At 39.9% G+C, this 21,519-nt stretch overlaps 1 protein-coding gene across 1 annotated transcript in view; it reads right to left on the bottom strand.

Moving 5' to 3' along the window:
• Positions 1-255: 255 nt before the first annotated feature.
• LOC124606090 (fatty acid synthase-like) overlaps positions 256-21,519 on the bottom strand; it is a 448,407-nt gene continuing 427,143 nt past the window's right edge. Inside the window, exons 33-34 of the mRNA XM_047138055.1 lie at positions 18,261-18,503; positions 256-666 (exon numbers count right to left, since the gene is read on the bottom strand). Of these exons, the coding sequence (XP_046994011.1) occupies positions 523-666; positions 18,261-18,503 (387 nt within the window). The 3' untranslated portion in view covers positions 256-522. The remainder of the gene's footprint in view (positions 667-18,260; positions 18,504-21,519) is intronic.

The raw sequence follows: 21,519 nt of genomic DNA, 5'->3' as shown, positions 1-21,519 counted from the left end.
AGTGGAAAAATCCATTTATATACTGCTGTATTGAACATAATCAACATAAATTATTGAAACTGTAATTTTGATTGTGAATTGTAATTAGAACTACAGCTATTAAAAATGAATACATTCTTCAGTATAATCTCTTCACAACATGAGTTTATAACTAAATTTAAAATAAAAATAGCAGTTTTTAATTACATGAACTGTTAGAAGAAATCTGTTATACATATACATTAACACATATTTTTACTGATAATTCATGTGATATAAAATTATTAATACAGTTTTCTATTTCAGTGCAATACAATTTTATAATATTTTTAGTACATTATAGGAATGGGTAATACAATGACAGTAATAATAATTATCCTTATATTTTCCAGTCCATCCAACATAATATCGTAAATAATAAACATGATATAACACCAATAAAAAAGATCTGTAGGTGATGCATGTATTATACATGCCAATTATGTGAGCAAAAGAAAAGTATTTGCCTAATGCACTTGTATGGCCCTGTTTCACAGTTTATTGTCAAAAACCATCTGGTAGCAGAGACTTGTGTTCTTCTAACCATTCATTAATGTTATCAGCTACTGCTTTACATCTCTCAGGACCTTGCAAAAATGTTGTATGGTTGCCTTCTACGTATTTTATATCAAAAGGTCCAGTGGTTAGCTGTCATTAAAGAAAAAAAATATTAATTATCTGACAATGGTTTAATATCTTTTCATGAAAATATTAGGTTTAAGTATGAATATCAACTGAAAATACAAATTACTGTAACCAGTTAAATTTATTGCTTTTTCCACTATGGATTTTGGAGAAGTATATCTCCATAATCAGGTGGCTTTATTCAATAATAAGGCATAGATGAATTGTGTGGATAAGTTTTTATGGGCAGCATGTGGTACTCTCTGGCACCACGAGACAAACCATTGTGTAAGTACAAGGCTCAAAGTAATGTGCATGCCTTGACTGCATAGGTGAATGGTAGTGCAAATGTAAATATCCATCACAGGCTAATTTTCTGTTCATGTTTCCTTTATGTCTGCTTCCAACAAACTGAACTATATAGTGCAGCTGTAGAAATATGTGTCTAGATGAAACATGTACAGTTTACTTATTTATATGTCCATATAAATCTCTTTTTCAATACATATATTGTAGACAAGATATTGGACAGAAAACCATTTTAGCTCTTGGTTTTACAACTATCAAACATATGTCATGTAAATTTTTATAAAAAATTGGATCCATAATGTTAATACTTAGAAATTTCATTAACTACTATACATTTATAATTTGTTTCTACAATTAAAAGCATGAATTAAATTTTTTCTTGCATAACACACTATGAGATTGAACGGCAGCAGTTTTGCAGTTAATAAGTTGCCACGGACTTTTTAAAGTTTCGTAGTTCAGGAAGAGATTTTATGTTTTGATAATCTGTTCTATAGTTTTGTTCCTGCATGATATACACCTTTTTGGCATACTGTGGTGTTACAATGACTAACATGTATGACAGTGTGACACTGTCTGACATGGTACTGTTTACTTTCAGAGAGTGTGCAGACACACATTTACGTATTAAACTCCATTACTCAATTAGAGACAGTAATAATAAAACTTAATAGATACATATAGAGTGAATCAGGAGGACATGTAGATGCTTTGAGGGATGATACCATTAGCAATTCTGAACAAAAAACACCATATGAACATGTGTCTACATCTACATCTGCATCCATACTCCGCAAGCCACCTGACGGTGTGTGGCGGAGGGTACCTTGAGTACCTCTATCGGTTCTCCCTTCTATTCCATTCTCGTATTGTTCGTGGAAAGGATTGTCGGTATGCCTCTGTGTGGGCTCTAATCTCTCTGATTTTATCCTCATGGTCTCTTCGCGAGATATACGTAGGAGGGAGCAATATAGTGCTTGACTCTTCGGTGAAGGTATGTTCTCGAAACTTTGACAAAAGCCCGTACCGAGCTACTGAGCATCTCTCCTGCAGAGTCTTCCACTGGAGTTTATCTATCATCTCCATAACGCTTTCACGATTACTAAATGATCCTGTAACGAAGCGCGCTGCTCTCCGTTGGATCCTCTCCATATCCTCCATCAACCCTATCTGGTACGGATCCCACACTGCTGAGCAGTATTCAAGCAGTGGGCGAACAAGCGTACTGTAACCTACTTCCTTTGTTTTCGGATTGCATTTCCTTAGGATTCTTCCAATGAATCTCAGTCTGGCATCTGCTTTACCGATGATCAACATTATATGATCATTCCATTTTAAATCACTCCTAATGCGTACTCCCAGATAATTTATGGTATTAACTGCTTCCAGTTGCTGACCTGCTATTTTGTAGCTAAATGATAAAGGATCTATCCTTCTGTGTATTTGCAGCACATTACACTTGTCTACATTGAGATTCAATTGCCATTCCCTGCACCATGCGTCAATTCGCCGCAGATCCTCCTGCATTTCAGTACAATTTTCCATGGTTACAACCTGTCGATACACCACAGCATCATCCGCAAAAAAGCCTCAGTGAACTTCCGATGTCATCCACAAGGTCATTTATGTATATTGTGAATAGCAACGGTCCTATGACACTCCCCTGCGGCACACCTGAAATCACTCTTACTTCGGAAGACTTCTCTCCATTGAGAATGACATGCTGCGTCCTGTTATGTAGGAACTCCTCAATCCAATCTCACAATTGGTCTGATAGCCCATATGCTCTTACTTTGTTCATTAAACGACTGTGGGGAACTGTATCGAACGCCTTGCGGAAGTCAAGAAACACGGCATCTACCTGTGAACCCGTATCTATGGCCCTCTGAGTCTCGTGGACGAATAGCGCGAGCTGGGTTTCACATGACCGTCTTTTTCAAAACCCATGCTGATTCCTACAGAGTAGATTTCTAGTCCCCAGGAAAGTCATTATACTCGAACACAATACATGTTCCAAAATTCTACAACTGATCGACGTTAGAGATATAGGTCTATAGTTCTGCACATCTGCTCGACGTCCCTTCTTGAAAACGGGGATGACCTGTGCCCTTTTCCAATATTTTGGAATGCTACGCTCTTCTAGAGACCTACGGTACACCGCTGCAAGAAGGGGGGCAAGTTCCTTCACGTACTCTGTGTAAAATTGAACTGGTATCCCATCAGGTCCAGAGGCCTTTCCTCTTTTGAGCGATTTTAATTGTTTCTCTATCCCTCTGTCGTCTATTTCGATATCTACCATTTTGTCATCTGTGCGACAATCTAGAGAAGGAACTACAGTGCAATCTTCCTCTGTGAAACAACTTTGGAAAAAGACATTTAGTATTTCGGCCTTTAGTCTGTCATCCTCTGTTTCAGTACCATTTTGGTCACAGAGTGTCTGGACATTTTGTTTTGATCCACCTACCGCTTTGACATAAGACCAAAATTTCTTAGGATTTTCTGCCAAGTCAGTACATAGAACTTTACTTTCGAATTCATTGAACGCCTCTCGCATAGCCCTCCTCACACTACATTTCGCTTCGCGTAATTTTTGTTTGTCTGCAAGGCTTTGGCTATGTTTATGTTTGCTGTGAAGTTCCCTTTGCTTCCGCAGCAGTTTTCTAACTCGGTTGTTGTACCACGGGGTCTCTTTTCCATCTCTTACGATCTTGCTTGGCACATACTCATCTAACGCATTATGTACGACGGTTTTGAACTTTGTCCACTGATCCTTAACACTATCTGTACTTGAGACAAAACTTTTGTGTTGAGCCAACAGGTACTCTGAAATCTGCTTTTTGTCACTTTTTCTAAACAGAAAAATCTTCCTACCCTTTTTAATATTCCTATTTACGGCTGAAATCATCGATGCCGTAACCGCTTTATGATCGCTGATTCCGTGTTCTGCGTTAACTTTTTCAAATAGTTCGGGTCTGTTTGTCACCAGAAGGTCTAATATGTTATCGCCATGAGTCGGTTCTCTGTTTAACTGCTCAAGGTAGTTTTCAGATAAAGCACTTAAAAAAATTTCACTAGATTCTTTGTCCCTGCCACCCGTTATGAACGTCTGAGTCTCCCAGTCTATATCCGGCAAATTAAAATCTCCACCCAGAACTATAACATGGTGGGGAAATCTACTTGAAATATTTTCCAAATTATCCTTCAGGTGGTCAGCCACAACAGCTGCTGAGCCAGGGGGCCTATAGAGACATCCAATTACCATGTCTGAGCCTGCTTTAACCGTGACCTTCACCCAAATCATTTCACATTTCGGATCTCCGTCAATTTCCTTCGATACTATTGCACTTCTTATCGCTATAAACATGCCTCCCCCTTCACTGTCCAGCCTGTCTCTGCGGTATACATTCCAAACTGAGTTTAGGATTTCATTACTATTTACATCTGGTTTCAGCCAACTTTCTGTCCCTAGTACTATATAGGCGTTGTGACCGTTTATTAATGAGAGCAGTTCTGGGACCTTTCTGTTGACGCTCCTGCAGTTTACTATTAGCACATTAATACTGTTATTCCCTGTTGCATTTTGCCTACTCCTACCTTGCTGCGTCTCAGGAGGCGTCTTGTCGGGCCTAGGGAGAGGATTCTCTAACCTAAAAAACCCCCATGTGCACTCCACACGTACTCTCCTACCCTTGTAGCCGCTTCCGGCGTGTAGTGCACGCCTGACCTATTCAGGGGGACCCTACATTTCTCCACCCGATAGCGGAGGTCGAGAAATTTGCACCCCAGATCTCCGCAGAATCGTCTGAGCCTCTGGTTTAAGCCTTCCACTCGGCTCCAAACCAGAGGACCGCGATCGGTTCTGGGAACGATACTACAAATACACTCCTGGAAATTGAAATAAGAACACCGTGAATTCATTGTCCCAGGAAGGGGAAACTTTATTGACACATTCCTGGGGTCAGATACATCACATGATCACACTGACAGAACCACAGGCACATAGACACAGGCAACAGAGCATGCACAATGTCGGCACTAGTACAGTGTATATCCACCTTTCGCAGCAATGCAGGCTGCTATTCTCCCATGGAGACGATCGTAGAGATGCTGGATGTAGTCCTGTGGAACGGCTTGCCATGCCATTTCCACCTGGCGCCTCAGTTGGACCAGTGTTCGTGCTGGATGTGCAGACCGCGTGAGACAACGCTTCATCCAGTCCCAAACATGCTCAATGGGGGACAGATCTGGAGATCTTGCTGGCCAGGGTAGTTGACTTACACCTTCTAGAGCACGTTGGGTGGCATGGGATACATGCGGACGTGCATTGTCCTGTTGGAACAGCAAGTTCCCTTGCCGGTCTAGGAATGGTAGAACGATGGGTTCGATGACGGTTTGGATGTACTGTGCACTATTCAGTGTCCCCTCGACGATCACCAGTGGTGTACGGCCAGTGTAGGAGATCGCTCCCCACACCATGATGCCGGGTGTTGGCCCTGTGTGCCTCGGTCGTATGCAGTCCTGATTGTGGCGCTCACCTGCACGGCGCCAAACACGCATACGACCATCATTGGCACCAAGGCACATGCGACTCTCATCGCTGAAGACGACACGTCTCCATTCGTCCCTCCATTCACGCCTGTCGCGACACCACTGGAGGCGGGCTGCACGATGTTGGGGCATGAGCGGAAGACGGCCTAACGGTGTGCGGGACCGTAGCCCAGCTTCATGGAGACGGTTGCGAATGGTCCTCGCCGATACCCCAGGAGCAACAGTGTCCCTAATTTGCTGGGAAGTGGCGGTGCGGTCCCCTACGGCACTGCGTAGGATCCTACGGTCTTGGCGTGCATCCGTGCGTCGCTGCGGTCCGGTCCCAGGTCGACGGGCACGTGCACCTTCCGCCGACCACTGGCGACAACATCGATGTACTGTGGAGACCTCACGCCCCACGTGTTGAGCAATTCGGCGGTACGTCCACCCGGCCTCCCGCATGCCCACTATACGCCCTCGCTCAAAGTCCGTCAACTGCACATACAGTTCATGTCCACTCTGTCGCGGCATGCTACCAGTGTTAAAGACTGCGATGGAGCTCCGTATGCCACGACAAACTGGCTGACACTGACGGCGGCGGTGCACAAATGCTGCGCAGCTAGCGCCATTCGACGGCCAACACCGCGGTTCCTGGTGTGTCCGCTGTGCCGTGCGTGTGATCATTGCTTGTACAGCCCTCTCGCAGTGTCCGGAGCAAGTATGGTGGGTCTGACACATCGGTGTCAATGTGTTCTTTTTTCCATTTCCAGGAGTGTAGTTAGCTCTGATTTCGCCCCACGAGCGAGGCTTTCCGCCTTCACCAATTCCGCCAACTGCCTGTACGAACTGAGGATGACCTCTGAACCCAGACGGCAGGAGTCATTGGTGCCGACATGAGCAACAATTTGCAGTCGGGTCCTGTTATTAACAGTTTCCAAGAAAACTAATTAAAACAATGGGGAACACAACAAATGCAGATGATAGTAAATGAAAAGTATTGATCTAATGTTTTGTTTAATTCTATTCATTTCCTCACAAAAGATGTTAAAAATATACACCATCAACTGCATTGCATTTTACAGCTGTTATAGGCAGCTGGTGTGTAGCGGATTTGAGCTCACTTATGTTACTTGAGTACCTGGGCGGCATCACGTCCTTCTTCACCAGTACTTACATGCGAATACAAAGCAATATTAGGCTATGTAGTGTTGCCTTTACTGATTATTTCAATGGTCATTTCACTTCGGGTGACCTTGGTGGCCAAGAAATGACTTCATGGTGACTTATCCAGTGTGCAGGATATGTTTGAGTGAGGTACTGTGTGGCTGCCATACAGGTGTTCATTGGAAGTCTTTCATTCAGAATCACCAACACTATCACCCCTCAAATCACGTACCTTCCTGCATCCACGGTACATCACTGTATGTAGAGATTTTAACACTGATTTAAACTTGGGTGGTACACTAAACTCTCACTAATTCAGCTCTCAGTAGTTCAACTTCTCAGTAATCTGGGTCTACATCCAGCCTCTTGTTTATCAAGCAGAAATGAATCATCATGTGCAACAATGTTGATATTTCATTTAATGTTAAACAGTGCTATACATTCCAAGAGGAAGAGAAACTGATGAAGAATGTGTTGCTAAGTGGCTGAATAGGAAAAACTGTCAGTTACACAAAATTTTAACAGCTGAAGAAATAATTGAAAGTGTGCAGAAAAGTAATGACTAAAAGGGGAAGCAAAACAGGAAGAGAGATCATGAAGATGTCTTACATTGCTGGTGCTGAAGCTGCAGACATCTTCCTGGAGCACATTATGCAACAACCAGATACATGCAGTACTGATGTAATGCTTGTAAAGTGGTTGTGAGTGGTTGGAGACACGTATCATCATTAGTCACATACCATCATTGCGTCAACTACAAGTTCAGGACGTGCTTCAGAGTGAGCAATACTACTGTATATGTACACACTCAAGAACAAAGTTTTCTATGAAGTGAATGTATCTTTGGATATGTTAAAGTATAATCCATATGAGTTTAAATTAAATTTCAGAACTATCAATAATCTGGCACTTCCACTACTCCAGCACCCATATAGGTAAGGACTGGCCAGATTAGAGAGAGCTTATTGTACAAATGAAGTTCACTTACAATTATTGATGTTCAGCTTTGGTTTTCTACACATAGTAATATTCTCAACAAGAACAGAAGGATATAGCATAACAGCAGTTGATAATTTATTTTGTGAGCCCCAAAATAAATGGTTTGTCTAATCATAAGCAATGAAACACTTCCATGAATCAGATCTAGCTGAGAAAACAAAAGAACAGTTTCACAGAACTGTAAATTCTGACTCAGTCACACTTTTCGGAAGGTATTTGACGGATGAACATTGGGAAGAAGTTTGCTAAGGGAACATAGTATATTATAAATCCAGGTCTTTCCAAAAATATTCTTATAACACTATGAATCCAATTTCCTTCTACAATCAGTCAGGAATAATTATAATGGATGCTGGGATAAAAGGAGGCTAATAGTTTAGGTTAAAAAATCTTGTGCCAATAAGAGAGCTTTCTTCCTTTTTTTTTTTTTTGGGAAAGAGAGAGAATGAAATCAGCTATCCCTAATTAAGACTTAAACATGCACTCCAGAAATGAAGTTACAAAATTCTTTACTTGTCATCAAAAAAAGCAAAAACCCTGCATATGCACTAACAATTCAAAATTCCAATAACAAATCAAAGGTAAAGGAACATTACTAGATGTAGAATGAATAAACTCAGTAAGGCAAATTGGAGCATTATTAGGCATGAGATGAATAACCTTAGTAAGGCAAATGATATTTAACTCCCTAATGAAAGTAGCAGCAAAGCATATGATGCTAACTCACTTGATTGGCTACTAAATTCAACACAGTCTCCTAACAGTAAAAGAAAACAGGTGGAAAATATAGCACTAAAAATACATCCATTAACTTTCTCAGGTATACTCCACCATCAGGCATCAGTTTTGACAAATTATCTGCTAGAGAGATTGCCAAAATCATTAAATCACAGAAAAGTTGTACCTCTTTGTGTAAGTGATGGTATTTCAACCAAAGTACTAAAATCTCATGCTGACTTACACCCAAACCTACGGAAGTCAGATACTCAGATCTGTACCCAATGTATGTTGATGGAGTATCAACCAAAACTTGAATTCTATGGAGCACAGGAAAATCATAACTGTAAATAACTAATGCATTTAGGAAGTTGATAGTGTGTTAGATTGTCATACCAAAGATCCTGGGTTCAAATCCCAATGGTGACTTTTTTTTATTGCATTATGTGTGAAAGTGTTGTACAGGACTATTAATACTTCTGCATGTGTGATGCAATTGCTTCTATATTCTACTGTTCCGATTGTTTATGTTTATTCTGTGAAACTACAAATGCACTGGCTGCTTCATCATGAGTGGTCTCTGTTCTGTCACTCATGCCTGGCAGAACATCACACTTATCTATACTAATGTACTCTATAAGTTTGCTTTTCAACTAACAAAGCAAAAGCAGACTGCCGAAAGAACATTGCTACAAACTCCGCAAAGCCTTTTCACATGTCCAGGAAATGCTCTCCCATATAACAGTTTCATGCATAAATAAAAACAAATTGTCATCACTGGGGTTTGAACATGCAGCCTCCGGTGTGACAGTCTCACACACTACCAACTCACCCGCATGAGATTTGCAGAACGGTCACTCACTGATATACTTGACCTGTGCTACGTAGCACTGGTGACACTTTTAATTACCATTTACCCCTGTTCTACTGAATAACAGTACATAGCATGAACTCAACTGGTGTTTTGGTTGATACTCTATTTACAATGTTTGGTACCTATCTGAGTATGTGATATCTGGAGGCTTGCGTGTTAGTAGCATCTACTTTAATTATCATTGTAATAAGTCAGTGAGTCAAGGTGTACTTCCAGAAAGACTGAAGCTAGTGCTAATATCCCCTATTCACAAAAGTGGCTATAAACTAGTGATATCTAATTATGAATCCATCTCTCACCTTTATTTGTTCTCATAATTGTTTTAGAATATAGCTTATAACAGAGTATTAAGAACAATTTTGTAACAATAACATTTCAAAAACAGCTCAGTTTCACTTCCATAAAGACATCTCCACAGTGATAGCATTTTTTTTATCATTTATCAGACTCAATTCTGGTTCAATGGAATTTTCTATGATCTTGCCATGGACTACAGTTGTGTAGATTACAATATTCTACTAGATAAACTAAAATGTTATGGTGTCAAAGGCATAATTCCTACATGGAAGACAAACTTGACTCATTTCACATTGCTAAAGGCTCTCCTTCATTATGGAATTTATTGAACACAATGTATGTCTGTACACTATATGATCAAAAGTATCCGGACACCGGGCTGAAAATGACTTACAAGTTCATGGTGCCCTCCAGGTAATGCCTTGATGACAGCTTCCACTTTCACAGGCATACATTCCATCAGCTGCTGGAAGGTTTCTTGGGGAATGGCAGCCCATTCTTCATTGAGTGCTGCACTGAGGAAAGGTATCGATGTCGGTCGGTGAGGCCTGACAAGAAGTCGGTGTTCCAAAACATCCCAAAGGAGTTCCATAGGATTCAGGTCAGGACTCTAAGCAGGCTCATGTTATTGTCGTGTAACCACTCCACCACAGGACATGCATTACATCATATGCTCGATCATGTTAAAAGATGCAATCGCCATCCCTGAATTGCTCTCAACAGTGGGAAGCAAGAAGGTGCTTAAGACATTAATGTAGGCCTGTGCTGTGGTAGTGCCATGCAAAATAACAAGTGGTGGAAGCCCCCTCCATGAAAAACATGACCACATCATAACACCACCACCTCCGAATTTTACTGTTGGCACTACACATGCTGGCAGATGACATTCACTGGGCATTCGTCATACCCACACCCTGCCATCAGATCGCCACATTGTGTACCATGATTTGTCACTCCACACAACATTTTTCCACTGTTCAATTGTCCAATGTTGAAGCTCCTTACACCAAGCAAGGTGTCATTTGACATTTACCGGCATGATGAGTAGCTTATGAGCAGCTGCTCGACCATGAAACCAAAGTTTTCTCACCTCCCGCCTAACTGTCATAGTACTTTCAGTGGATCCTGATGCAATTTGTAATTACCGTGTGATGGTCTGGATAGATGTCTGCCTATTACACATTATGACCCTCTTCAACTGCCGCTGGCCTCTGTCAGTCAACAGACGAGGTTGGCCTGTACACTTTTGTGCTGTACATGTCCCTTTATGGTTCCCCTCCACTATCACATTGGGAACAGTGGACCTAGGGATGCTTAGGAGTGTGGGGATCTTGAGTACAGACATATGACACAAATTACATCCAATCACCTGACCACGTTCGAAGTCTGTGAGTTCCATGGAGTGCCCAATTCTGCTGTCTCACGATGTCTAATGATTACTGAGGTTGCTGATATGCAGTACCTGGCAGTAGGTGGCAGACAATGCACCTAATATGAAAACTGTATGTTTTGGGGGGTTTCTGGATACTTTTGATCACGTAGTGTATGTATAAAATGAATGAATGAATGAATGAATAATTTCCAACTTAAACTTCACTATGTACATGTCAGTTTGTATAACTGAATAAATGACTGAAGATTTTTGTCATGACATGTATTACCTTTCATTGTCCCACAGTTAACTTTAATGAATAAAAATGCTCTTATATTGTTTGTTGGCAGCAGCACATATTATTAAAGGTGACATGTAGCAGCTCAAGAAATATTGAAATTTTCCTCATAATTTCCAGTCAATGATCACAAATAAGTACCCACAGATTATTAATTTCAGTTCTGCTTCTGTTTAAGTTTGGTTGGTAGGTTGGTTGATTTATGGGAGATCATCCATCCTACTGGATTGAGGAAGGATGGGGAAGGAAGTTGGCCAAGCCCTTTCATAGGAACCATCTTGGCATTTGCCTGAAGCGGTTTAGAGAAATCACAGAAAACCTGAATCAGGATTGCCAGATGTAGGTTTGAACCATCGTCCTCCTGAATGCAAGGCCAGTGTGCTAAATACTGTGGTACCTCACTCAGTGTTTAAATTTACATAGTCTTTTGAGTAGATTGATACGAATGCACACAAATTTATCTACATTGTCTCAGCTGACTACATTCTATCTACACTGCTGCTCATCTGGGGATAGGCACTGTGTGGCATGGAGCAGGTGAGGGGGAAAAAGGAAGGGAAGGAGGTTTGGAGGGTTGAATGAATGACTGACAGCTGGGAGGCAGAAGTAACAAGTAGACAGGATATGGGTGTGACACCAGAAAGCTTGCTCTGGCACAAATAGGGTGTTGCAAGTGGTGCAAATGATTTGGAGGGCTGGATTGCAAAGGGGAAACAATGGACAGGAAAAGAGAGACCACAGAGAGGAGGGTGTGAGTGTAAAATGATGAAGTAATGGCAAAAAGATGGGGTGGGGGTGGGGGGGGGGGGGGTGGAGATAATGGTAGGATAGGGCAAGAGGAGATTGAGGTCAGGAGGATTGATCGGAAGATGCGTTGAAATGAGAATTCCCATCTATGTAATTCATAGAAGTTACTATTGGGTAGGTGGATCCACACGGCACACATTGCGAAGCAGCCATAAAGTTGAACGTGTTGTGTTTGGCTGCATGTTCCACCATGGGGTGGTCATGTAAACACAAAAGGTTGTGCACAAGCCACAGTACAAATTGTGCATAATATTACTACTTTAATAGATGATCCCGACATTGATGGAACTGGACTAGGATTTGGTGGGTTAGTGCACAGGACAGGTTTTGCTCCTGGTCTTCCACTTGGTTATGACCTGTGTAACAGGGGTCGGCAGCAGATATGGCAGCAGAAGGATCAACCAGCATATTTCAGAATAAGACCTTCAGAGTATTGTGCAAAAAATTGTTTGTCACAGCAGATGGCCATCCACAGATGGTAAGATTGCACAGAAGAGACTTTTTAGTGAGGAAGGGAAGGTATCTATCAGATTGGAGGTACTGTTGAAGGTTAGTGGGCTTTATATGGGCATACATATTTAAGGAGTCATTAGAGATGAGGTAGGAGTCACTAGGAAGGTGGCACACTAGATGTAGGAAGAACGTATAAAGCAGATATGAGAGAAGGTGTTGAGGAGTGAGGTGAAGTCTTGATCCTCAGTTCAGATGATAAAAATAGCATCAATGAACCTGAACCAGAAAATGAATGTAGAATCTTGGGTGGCTACAAAGGTTTCCTCTAGATGGCTCATAAACAGGTTTGCATTAAAGGGTGCAATGCATGTGCCTGTGGCCATGCCACAGATTTGTTTATTTACTGTCATTACAAATGAGAAGTAATTATGGCTAAGGACGTAGTCTTCCAGGTGTATAAGGAATAACATAGTGGTTTCAGAGTCAAGAGGATGTTGGGAGAGGTTGTGTTTGTGAACAGCAAGCTCTGTGCCAAGGAGGGTGTGGGTGTATAGTGAATACCAACAACAGTGACAAGTAAGAGTCAAGCCAGCTGGATAATGGAATGAGGATGGTTGAGAGGCAATAAAGGTAGCGGTTGTGTCTTTCACATGGGAAGCTAGGCTACACGCGACCCAACACCCTCCTCTCCACACTCTCCCTCTTCCTCTGTTTTGTCACCCCTCCCAATCCACTCCCCCACTTTACTATGTGCCATATGCAGCTATGCAGCTCACCCAGTCTGCACCAGAGGTGGGGACAGTGTTAGTGTTGGTGGTGGTGATGGAAGATGGGGGTGGGTGGTGGGGGGGGGGGGGGGGTGGGGGGGAGCTCACTGGTGCCAAGTTTCAATCCTACTTGCTTTGTTGCCCCCTTTCCATGTATCATCCACTCTTCCCTGCAACCTTTCGTCCTCCTTTCTCTCCTTGCCCACTTCACCTACCACAATGTCTTTTGACTCCTTTGAAAGTGAGACAATGTTGCAAATCATAAAACTGATGCTACATTTGTACACTTCATGAATTTCTGTGTTCTGCATTGTGACAATGTTGCAACTAAAAAGCATCAGGAAATACTGAACGGTGCCTAACAACATGGGCTGTAAATCACAGATGATTTTATACAGTAGCAATAAACTGGAAACATGTGAACCATTTCAGTGTTCACACAGTAGGACCAGATAGGCAATAAACATAAGTTATACAGTTACTAGTGTCAAAACAGTTTTCTGCACTTAATTATTGTAGCATAAAAACTTAAGTGAATATGGTCAAACTGATTAATTATATATTTAAATTGTTGAATACCAGATGCCAGTGCAGCACACATTCTGTTTGCATTTCCATACCCTACTAATATCTACCCCTGTCTTTGCTTGTCACTCCACCTTCGTCCTGGCATCTATTATGACACATGTGTTAATGAGCAGTAGTAGCAATGTTATACTTGGTTCCTACATCATAAAGTTGTTTGCAGACAGCAGGATGCTACCTGTATACATGATGAACATACTAGGGTGACATCTCTTATCTACGTGAACAATAGCTGCAATAACCAAACTGCAGTCACCACTGACATCAGTATTCAAGAATGCAAAATAAAAATTTACCCTGTTATAGACATCAAGGCCATGTAACAGTAGCAGTAGTCTTAGCAATATTATATGTGAGTGCTTCATCACAAAGTTGTTTGTAGATGGTAGGACACCACCTATAGACATTATAAACAGCTTACACATCTACTGAGCACCCAGTGGGAGCCGCAGAGGACAGGATGCTGCAGTGAGCACCCTGTGTGGCTACTGAAGAATAAACCACTTCTCATCTTTCGACAAGACCAATGTATAAATTAATTTATTAAAACGCACGCACAGTACAGTCACCAATTAATCAAAATTTAGTAATATCTGCATAGCCTTCACTCCAAATACATATAATAAAGACTTAATTTGCAACTATGTGAAGTAAGAATACAACAGAAACATATGCCCCTGCAGTAGCAGAACATAGCTACACAGTCTCCGACAACATTAAAGTCTTGTAAGCAACAATCTCATGTTGAAGAAAGTTTTCCAAAGAAATAATTGTGGCAATATTATTGTTATCTATATGAACAATAGCTACAGTGGTCACAATGAATATCAATATTCATCAACAAAATGCCATTGCAAAGTGTTGTCACTGCCACACTAGTGTGTAGGTGTTTTCTTGATACACCCATTCAGGATAGTAGCAGTTTGTAGTGGCTGAAATTATTAGAAAACTGTTATCAGTGACTTACATCATCCAGATTGTGCATTGTCATATAAGTAACCACACAGTCACATAGGTACTCAGTCAGTGAGATGCCACCCCAAAATGTTCATTAAATGTATAAGTGGTTTCCTACTGTCTAATAAGAAATTTATAATATAGAAATCAGGTGTAACATTGATTTTTCTACTGCCACTTATCAGTAACTGCTTCATTGTCCTTCTGTCTATTGTGATGTGAAATTTGATTTTGCTTTGAGCAGCAATAATGTTCATGGTGGTCAGAATGTGGTTACTGCCATTGTTTGAGTTGATAAGAATAACACTGCCAGAATTACCACTCTGGAAAACTTTCTCCCCTGAAATGTTGTAGCCTACAAGACTTTAATGTTGTCTGAGACTGTGTGGTCATTTACTGGTAGTTCTAGTTCATCTGTCACTGTCAAGAAACCTGTGTGTATTCCTTCTAGTCGTACTTGCAAGTTAAGTCGTGAAGACACATTATGTATTTGGGTTAAAGGATGTTGATATATTGCTAAATTTAATACGTGACTGTCCTGTGTACACATCATATTGAAAATAAAGATTAATACAAAAACCTTTAATTATGATGCCTAAAGTGATGCACACACATCATCTTAGTTACTAATCTGATTCAAAAGTCCAAGAACTGTCAGCCTATGGGAATGTACCATCTGTATGTTGCATGTGAAGTTTGCTCTTTAATATCAGCATTGCAGATCCTGGACTCAGATCCCACTTTTGGATGATGTATTTCAGCATGCTTTGTGTTGGCTGTCATCCTTCACTAACAGGAGCCCACAATCTTTATTGAAAACAATAGCATTTTAAGCACGCTTGAAATAATGTTGTGCGGGGACAACACAAAACAGTACAGTATACCTGTGAAATACATAATGCCCTCCCCACGCACTTGAAAATGAAATCCAAGCTGACAACTGCTATTGACTTGGTTGCTTTCAATGAAGAGCACAAGTGGCTCACTTCTCTAATAGCACTGAGCTTGAATACTGTTGACCTTCCTGTTAAGCAGCAGCAGCAATAATGGCAACTGTTTTGTAGAGAAATGTTTTGTTGTTTGCTACAAGCTGAGAAATATTAGTTCTCATTTATGGCTGCAATAGCAAATTAATGAGAAAAGGAAGAAGTACAAGAGTGATCCACAATTTAAACATACAAAGCACTACTCTTGTGTATTAATTTGATTTAATGCACAACATTCTTACGCTACTCAAACTGATAACATACTTCTTTGAGAGGGTAGGAGCCATTTAGTTCCAGTGTCATAGGAGTTTTCCACCTGCACTGTTGACATAGCCATTACTGTCTAAAGGAATTCACTGGTGTCTATAAAACTATATCCTCAGGTACATTACTTTGGAATCAAGGTAACACCCCTTGAAGTGTGGTCTTGAATGAAAAACAAATGCATCAAAATTTCACACTCTAATAATATCAGCAGTTCTTGTGTAGCACACTAAGTGTGTGAATGGTCATTGTAATACTATGAAGTATCTATGATTCAGAGCACAAAACTTAAAATACATTTTGAAAAAGGAAATGTAGTACTACATTCATCAGAGTACTGTGCAGTCCTTAACAATCCCAGTCTGATATGGTGTACTACAAGGCTTGTTACTTGGTTCCTCATTCCTTCTATTATATACAGGTCAGATGAACACAAAGCTGACATTTAGACGTGCTATACTATTTGCTAATGATCCAAGCATTCTGATAATGTCATCTTTGAGTGAATAACTCTGTGAGACCCATTGTACCACATGTTAGGGCTTTTCCCCTATTTGATTCACATATGGAGTGCAAGAACAATTGCTCAAATGCTTCTGTGCACATTGTGAGTAGTCTAATTTTGAATTTGTGGTTACCATTGGAGATGTACTTAGGTGTTGTAATATATCTCTCAGTTCCTCACTTAACACATGGTAAGTAGACTTTTACAGGATAGTTGGCCATCTGATTTCAAGCATATACCAATTCAGGTTTTTGTACATCTCCCATGTGACCTTCCATGTTGCCCTACTTTGTATGCATTCAGTATCTGCTATTTGTTCTATATGTGGCATGTGTCCCACACACATAAGTGATATTCTAAGATAGTTTGTACAGGTGTATTTTTAGCAATCTCCTTAGTAGACTGATTTCACTTTCGCAGTATCCTACAAGTGACTCTGTCAGCCATCTGCTTTACCTGTGACTGAGCCTCTATCGTCATTCCATTTCATATACTGACAAATTATTACTCACAGGTATTTATATGATTTGACAGATTTCAATTGTGACACATATATGTGGTTTTGTGAAGTTCATAATTTAGCATTGCTGCTATTAACACTGTATGCCTGGTCATTAATGTACAAATCAATAGCAAGGGTCCTAAACACATCCCTGCTGCATGCCTGAAATTACTTCAACAGCCATTGATGACTCTCCCATCTGAGATAACATACTGCATTCTCCTTACTATCCTCCCTCCCAGACACAAATTTCATTTTATACCATATATGATCATACTTTTGTTAATAACAAGTGGTGTACAATACAATGATCCTCCCTTGTTGTGTTCAGATGTCATTGACCAGAACTTTGATGATGAGTATACCTGCCCTCAAGTTCCCATGCAGTGCAACATCGGGCCACTATCGTATCTGAGTGCTCCACAAATCTGGATATCATACCATTCAACTAATGCCCAAATGGAGATAACCAATGAGGCTGCTTTCAAACTTAGTCAGGTATTTATATGCAGCATCCTTATGTCCTTCACGGTGATCATTCAACATCAGACCCTGTTCATGCCCATTATATACCACATCGAGCCTAGTAAGAGCACTAAAAATCAACAACACTAATGCGCTCTGGTGTCCGTTCTACCTGTCACAGAGAATTGCAACTCTAATAATTTACATACCCACTGATCGTAACTTTATGCCAACCTTCACACTGAGTCCTGACCACACAATTGTGCATGCCATTTCAATTTCTGTCTTGGTGTATTCCAATTTCTTGTTTACTGCTAAAATACACTAGCTCCTTTTCCATTAGTGTATCCTTACTGTTAGAACATGCATTACAAATTTTGTGAACCGTTGCACTACATGTTAAGACAACAGAAGAATCAGTTGTTGAAAAATGATACATAATTCAAGTTTTAGGAAACTTAAATTTTCATTTTCTTCTTAATACTTCGAAAACAAACTGACCTATTTTTTTAGAAAGTCATAAAGGTGAAAATAAATATGTATCAAGAAATTGTGTGACTGGTGCAAGCATTACAATTTGACACTACATCAACAGCTTGCAGAAAAACATAGAATATATGAGGTTTTGTACCAAGTGTAGAAATATAAGAGTGTAGGGCACCTGTTTGTGTTCAAATCTCAATATCAGCTGAGGACACTCTTACAAAAATCATAAATTTTGTTTAGTTATTGTTAGTCAATTACCACTGTAATTAAAAGTTGGAGCGTACCTTTTGAAAATTATAGCGTTTGTTTATTCTGAGTTTAATGATGCCATCAGTTGCTGCTACAAGCAGGAGAGGTGCTTTCACTACTCTGTCAGATGGAATTCTGTATTCATTAATGGCTTTCATCAGCCAGTAGCAGTTCTCAAGAGCTGACTGAAGATCTTTGGGGTGGTGTGGACCAACAAGGTGGAGACAGTACTCAAGTCGTGCGCACCAATCAGGCAGAGAAAATAGTTTTGATTTCAGCTGTAACGAAAATTTAAATCCTCATTAGTTGCAATCTGGGATGGAAAAACAATAATGTATAAAGGATAGACTGCTACTCACCACACAGAGGAGGCACTTCCAGTCAGGCCTCAGTACCATGAAATGACAGTGGCTTTGTGTGTGTGAGTTGTGCATGTGTGAATGTCTGTGCGTTTTGTCTACATCTGACAAATTGCTTAGTGCAATAGTTAATAATATCTAGCAGTCTTTATTCAGTGTGCCTGTCTGTCACTCTATACCTCCTGTATGTGGTGCGCACCAACCTATCCTTTTCATATAGTTGTGTTTACAAATTATTCAAATGGTTCAAATGGCTCTCAGCACTATGGGACTTAACATATGAGGCCATCAGTTCCCTAGACTTAGAACTACTTAAACCTAACTAACCTAAGGTCATCACACACATCCATGCTCGAGGCAGGATTCTAACTTGTGACCATAGCAGCAACGCGGTTCAGGACTGAAGCATCTAGAACTATTCAGCCACAGTGGCTGACTACAAATTATTCAAACGATTATTTTGTTGTTAGCTATAACAATTTCTTGCTTATGAATGAAAACACAAATTGTGGACATTTTACAAAGGATATTTTTAAAATAAGGTTCATTTTAATAAGAAGAAAAATACTGTGAACATCACTGAAATATATTTTTGTCCATGTTCTACAGACTTTTATCTACATTAATAAATAATTTCCATTGTTGTTCAAACATTTGTCATACCACTAAACTAATTTTTGAATTCTGGCAACAAATAAATCTCCTGCCTGCAAAGAACCCCAATCCATGACCGCAATTTTCACTTCTTTATTGTTGTTGGACTGTTGATTACCAAGAAACACCTTTCAAGGTCTGGACTGTAAGGTGCTTGTTCCCATCCAAAAGATGTGATAAGATGATGTGTCTGTGCAGAACACGCGGCCTTGCATTGTCACAGATCATCATCACACCGAAAAACAGTAGACCATGTCACCTGGTTTGTATGTCCCACCGGAGTCTCATGCACTCAAGAATAACACATTCAGTGGGTGATTCAATTTCCTTAAACATCATGAACTCCTACAGCTCAGTGAATGGACATGTAGCTGCAAATAGCATCTAACCACATTCAAAGCTTGCTGGTAACAGAGCTGCATATGCACTTTTGTGATTGCAAGTCACTCTCACACACATTTACAAATGGGTCTTATCTGAAAAGTAACCCTTATACAATATGTATTTATCTTGGTAACCACTCAAGCACCGAGACTGGCTAATATGAATGTAACATTGTTTCAGAAGTCTAACATAAAACTTCCTGATATTGTGAGGAAAGGTCACAACTACAAGAAGTCACCCACTTGACAAACTATGAGCAAAGCTCAATCTTTGGAAGCACTTTAGAACAACTAACACCTGTCAGGTGGTCTTCACTTGTAGGCAATTAAACTCAGTTTAGTATGGTTGCGTACCATATTTGACGTAACATTAAATAGAACACTCACAAGAAGATTACTGCTGCTGAGCTAACCAAGGAACACTGATAATCAACTACTTAATAACCTCTAAGAATAAAGAGCATCCAAAAGCAATACGTTGATCTGCAGCTCGTAAAAAGGTAACAGCCTTATTGCCCTTTGGTACTCCAACAGTCCTAAACTTGTATTTAACAATACTACCCATACTGTCGTTCTGTCTGATTTGCTAGTCCACTTTTCTTGTATTTATTAGATTAGTTTAGTTTCAGTTTTTGATCCACAGACCCAAACAATGAGATGATTCTCATGGATGTGGGACAAGTCAAAAAGTATACATAACATAAAACACTTGTATATAATACTCACTACCATGATAATTTGTTAGGAGATTGTCAAAATAGGTGAATACATTACAGTACACTAGAACTGCTAATATTTACAGAATTAATACAGTCAGAATTAAATACTGTTATGCACTTTTAATAAATTTATCATACACAAAATACCTAATCTTGCCTGTTGTGACCAAGTTTTGTCAAAACTGAAATCTAAAGACATTTTTACTTAAGCTGGTCTAACAGTCCCTGTTAAGATATTCATCTATAGAGCACAAGGAGTTGCCTATAAAAAAGTCTTTCAAACTCTGTTTAAACCATACTTTATGTGAAACCAAATTTTTAATGGTTGCTGGCAATTTATTGAAAATATTCGTTCTTGAATATTGGGCCCCGTTTTTGGATAAAGGTAGTGATTGTAGGTCTTTATGCAGATTGTTCTTATTCCTAGTATTGATACTATGTATTGAGCTATTAGTTGCAAGTAGAGGTATATTACTTGCAACAAATTTCATTACGGACTAAATATTCTGAGAAACAGTGATTGGAATGCAAAGTTCCTTGAACAGGTTTCTACATGATGTTCTTGAATTTACACCACAAATGATTCTTAACATGCTTCTGCATACTAAAAACTTTTACCCAGTTTGTTGAGGTATCCCAGAATATGATCCCATATGACATAATAGAAAGAAAGTAAAAAAAGTACGTAAGTTTTTTATATTTATATCTCCTACATCTGACATCATTCTCACTACAAAAACAGACTTGTTTAGCCACTTCAGCAATTCTATGGTATGGCCCTTCCCAACTGTATTTATTATGAGTTGTAATCCCATAAATGTAACACAGTCAACCTCTTCAATCTGCATGATCTCATATGTTATATACATGGTGGAAAGAGATCTCTCACATGTTGGGAACTGCATATAGTGGATCTTTTCAAAGTTTAATGAGAGTGAATTAGCTTTAAATCATTTATTAATGTCAGTGAAAATTTGATTAGCAGCCATTTATAAATCTGTACTTGACTTGCTACCTATTGCAATGTTTGTATCATGTGGAAACAAAACAAACTTGGCATCTAGCAATGTAACAGATGAGAAGTTATTGAAGTATGCAAGAAAAAAGGAACGGACCAAAGATGGAACCTTGAGGAACACCACTGTAATTAATTTCCAACCAAATGAAGACTGGCTGTTT

The sequence above is a fragment of the Schistocerca americana genome, chromosome 3 (assembly GCF_021461395.2).
Source record: "Schistocerca americana isolate TAMUIC-IGC-003095 chromosome 3, iqSchAmer2.1, whole genome shotgun sequence".
Classification (NCBI taxonomy): domain Eukaryota; kingdom Metazoa; phylum Arthropoda; class Insecta; order Orthoptera; family Acrididae; genus Schistocerca; species Schistocerca americana.
This window is presented reverse-complemented; position numbering and strand designations above follow the sequence as displayed.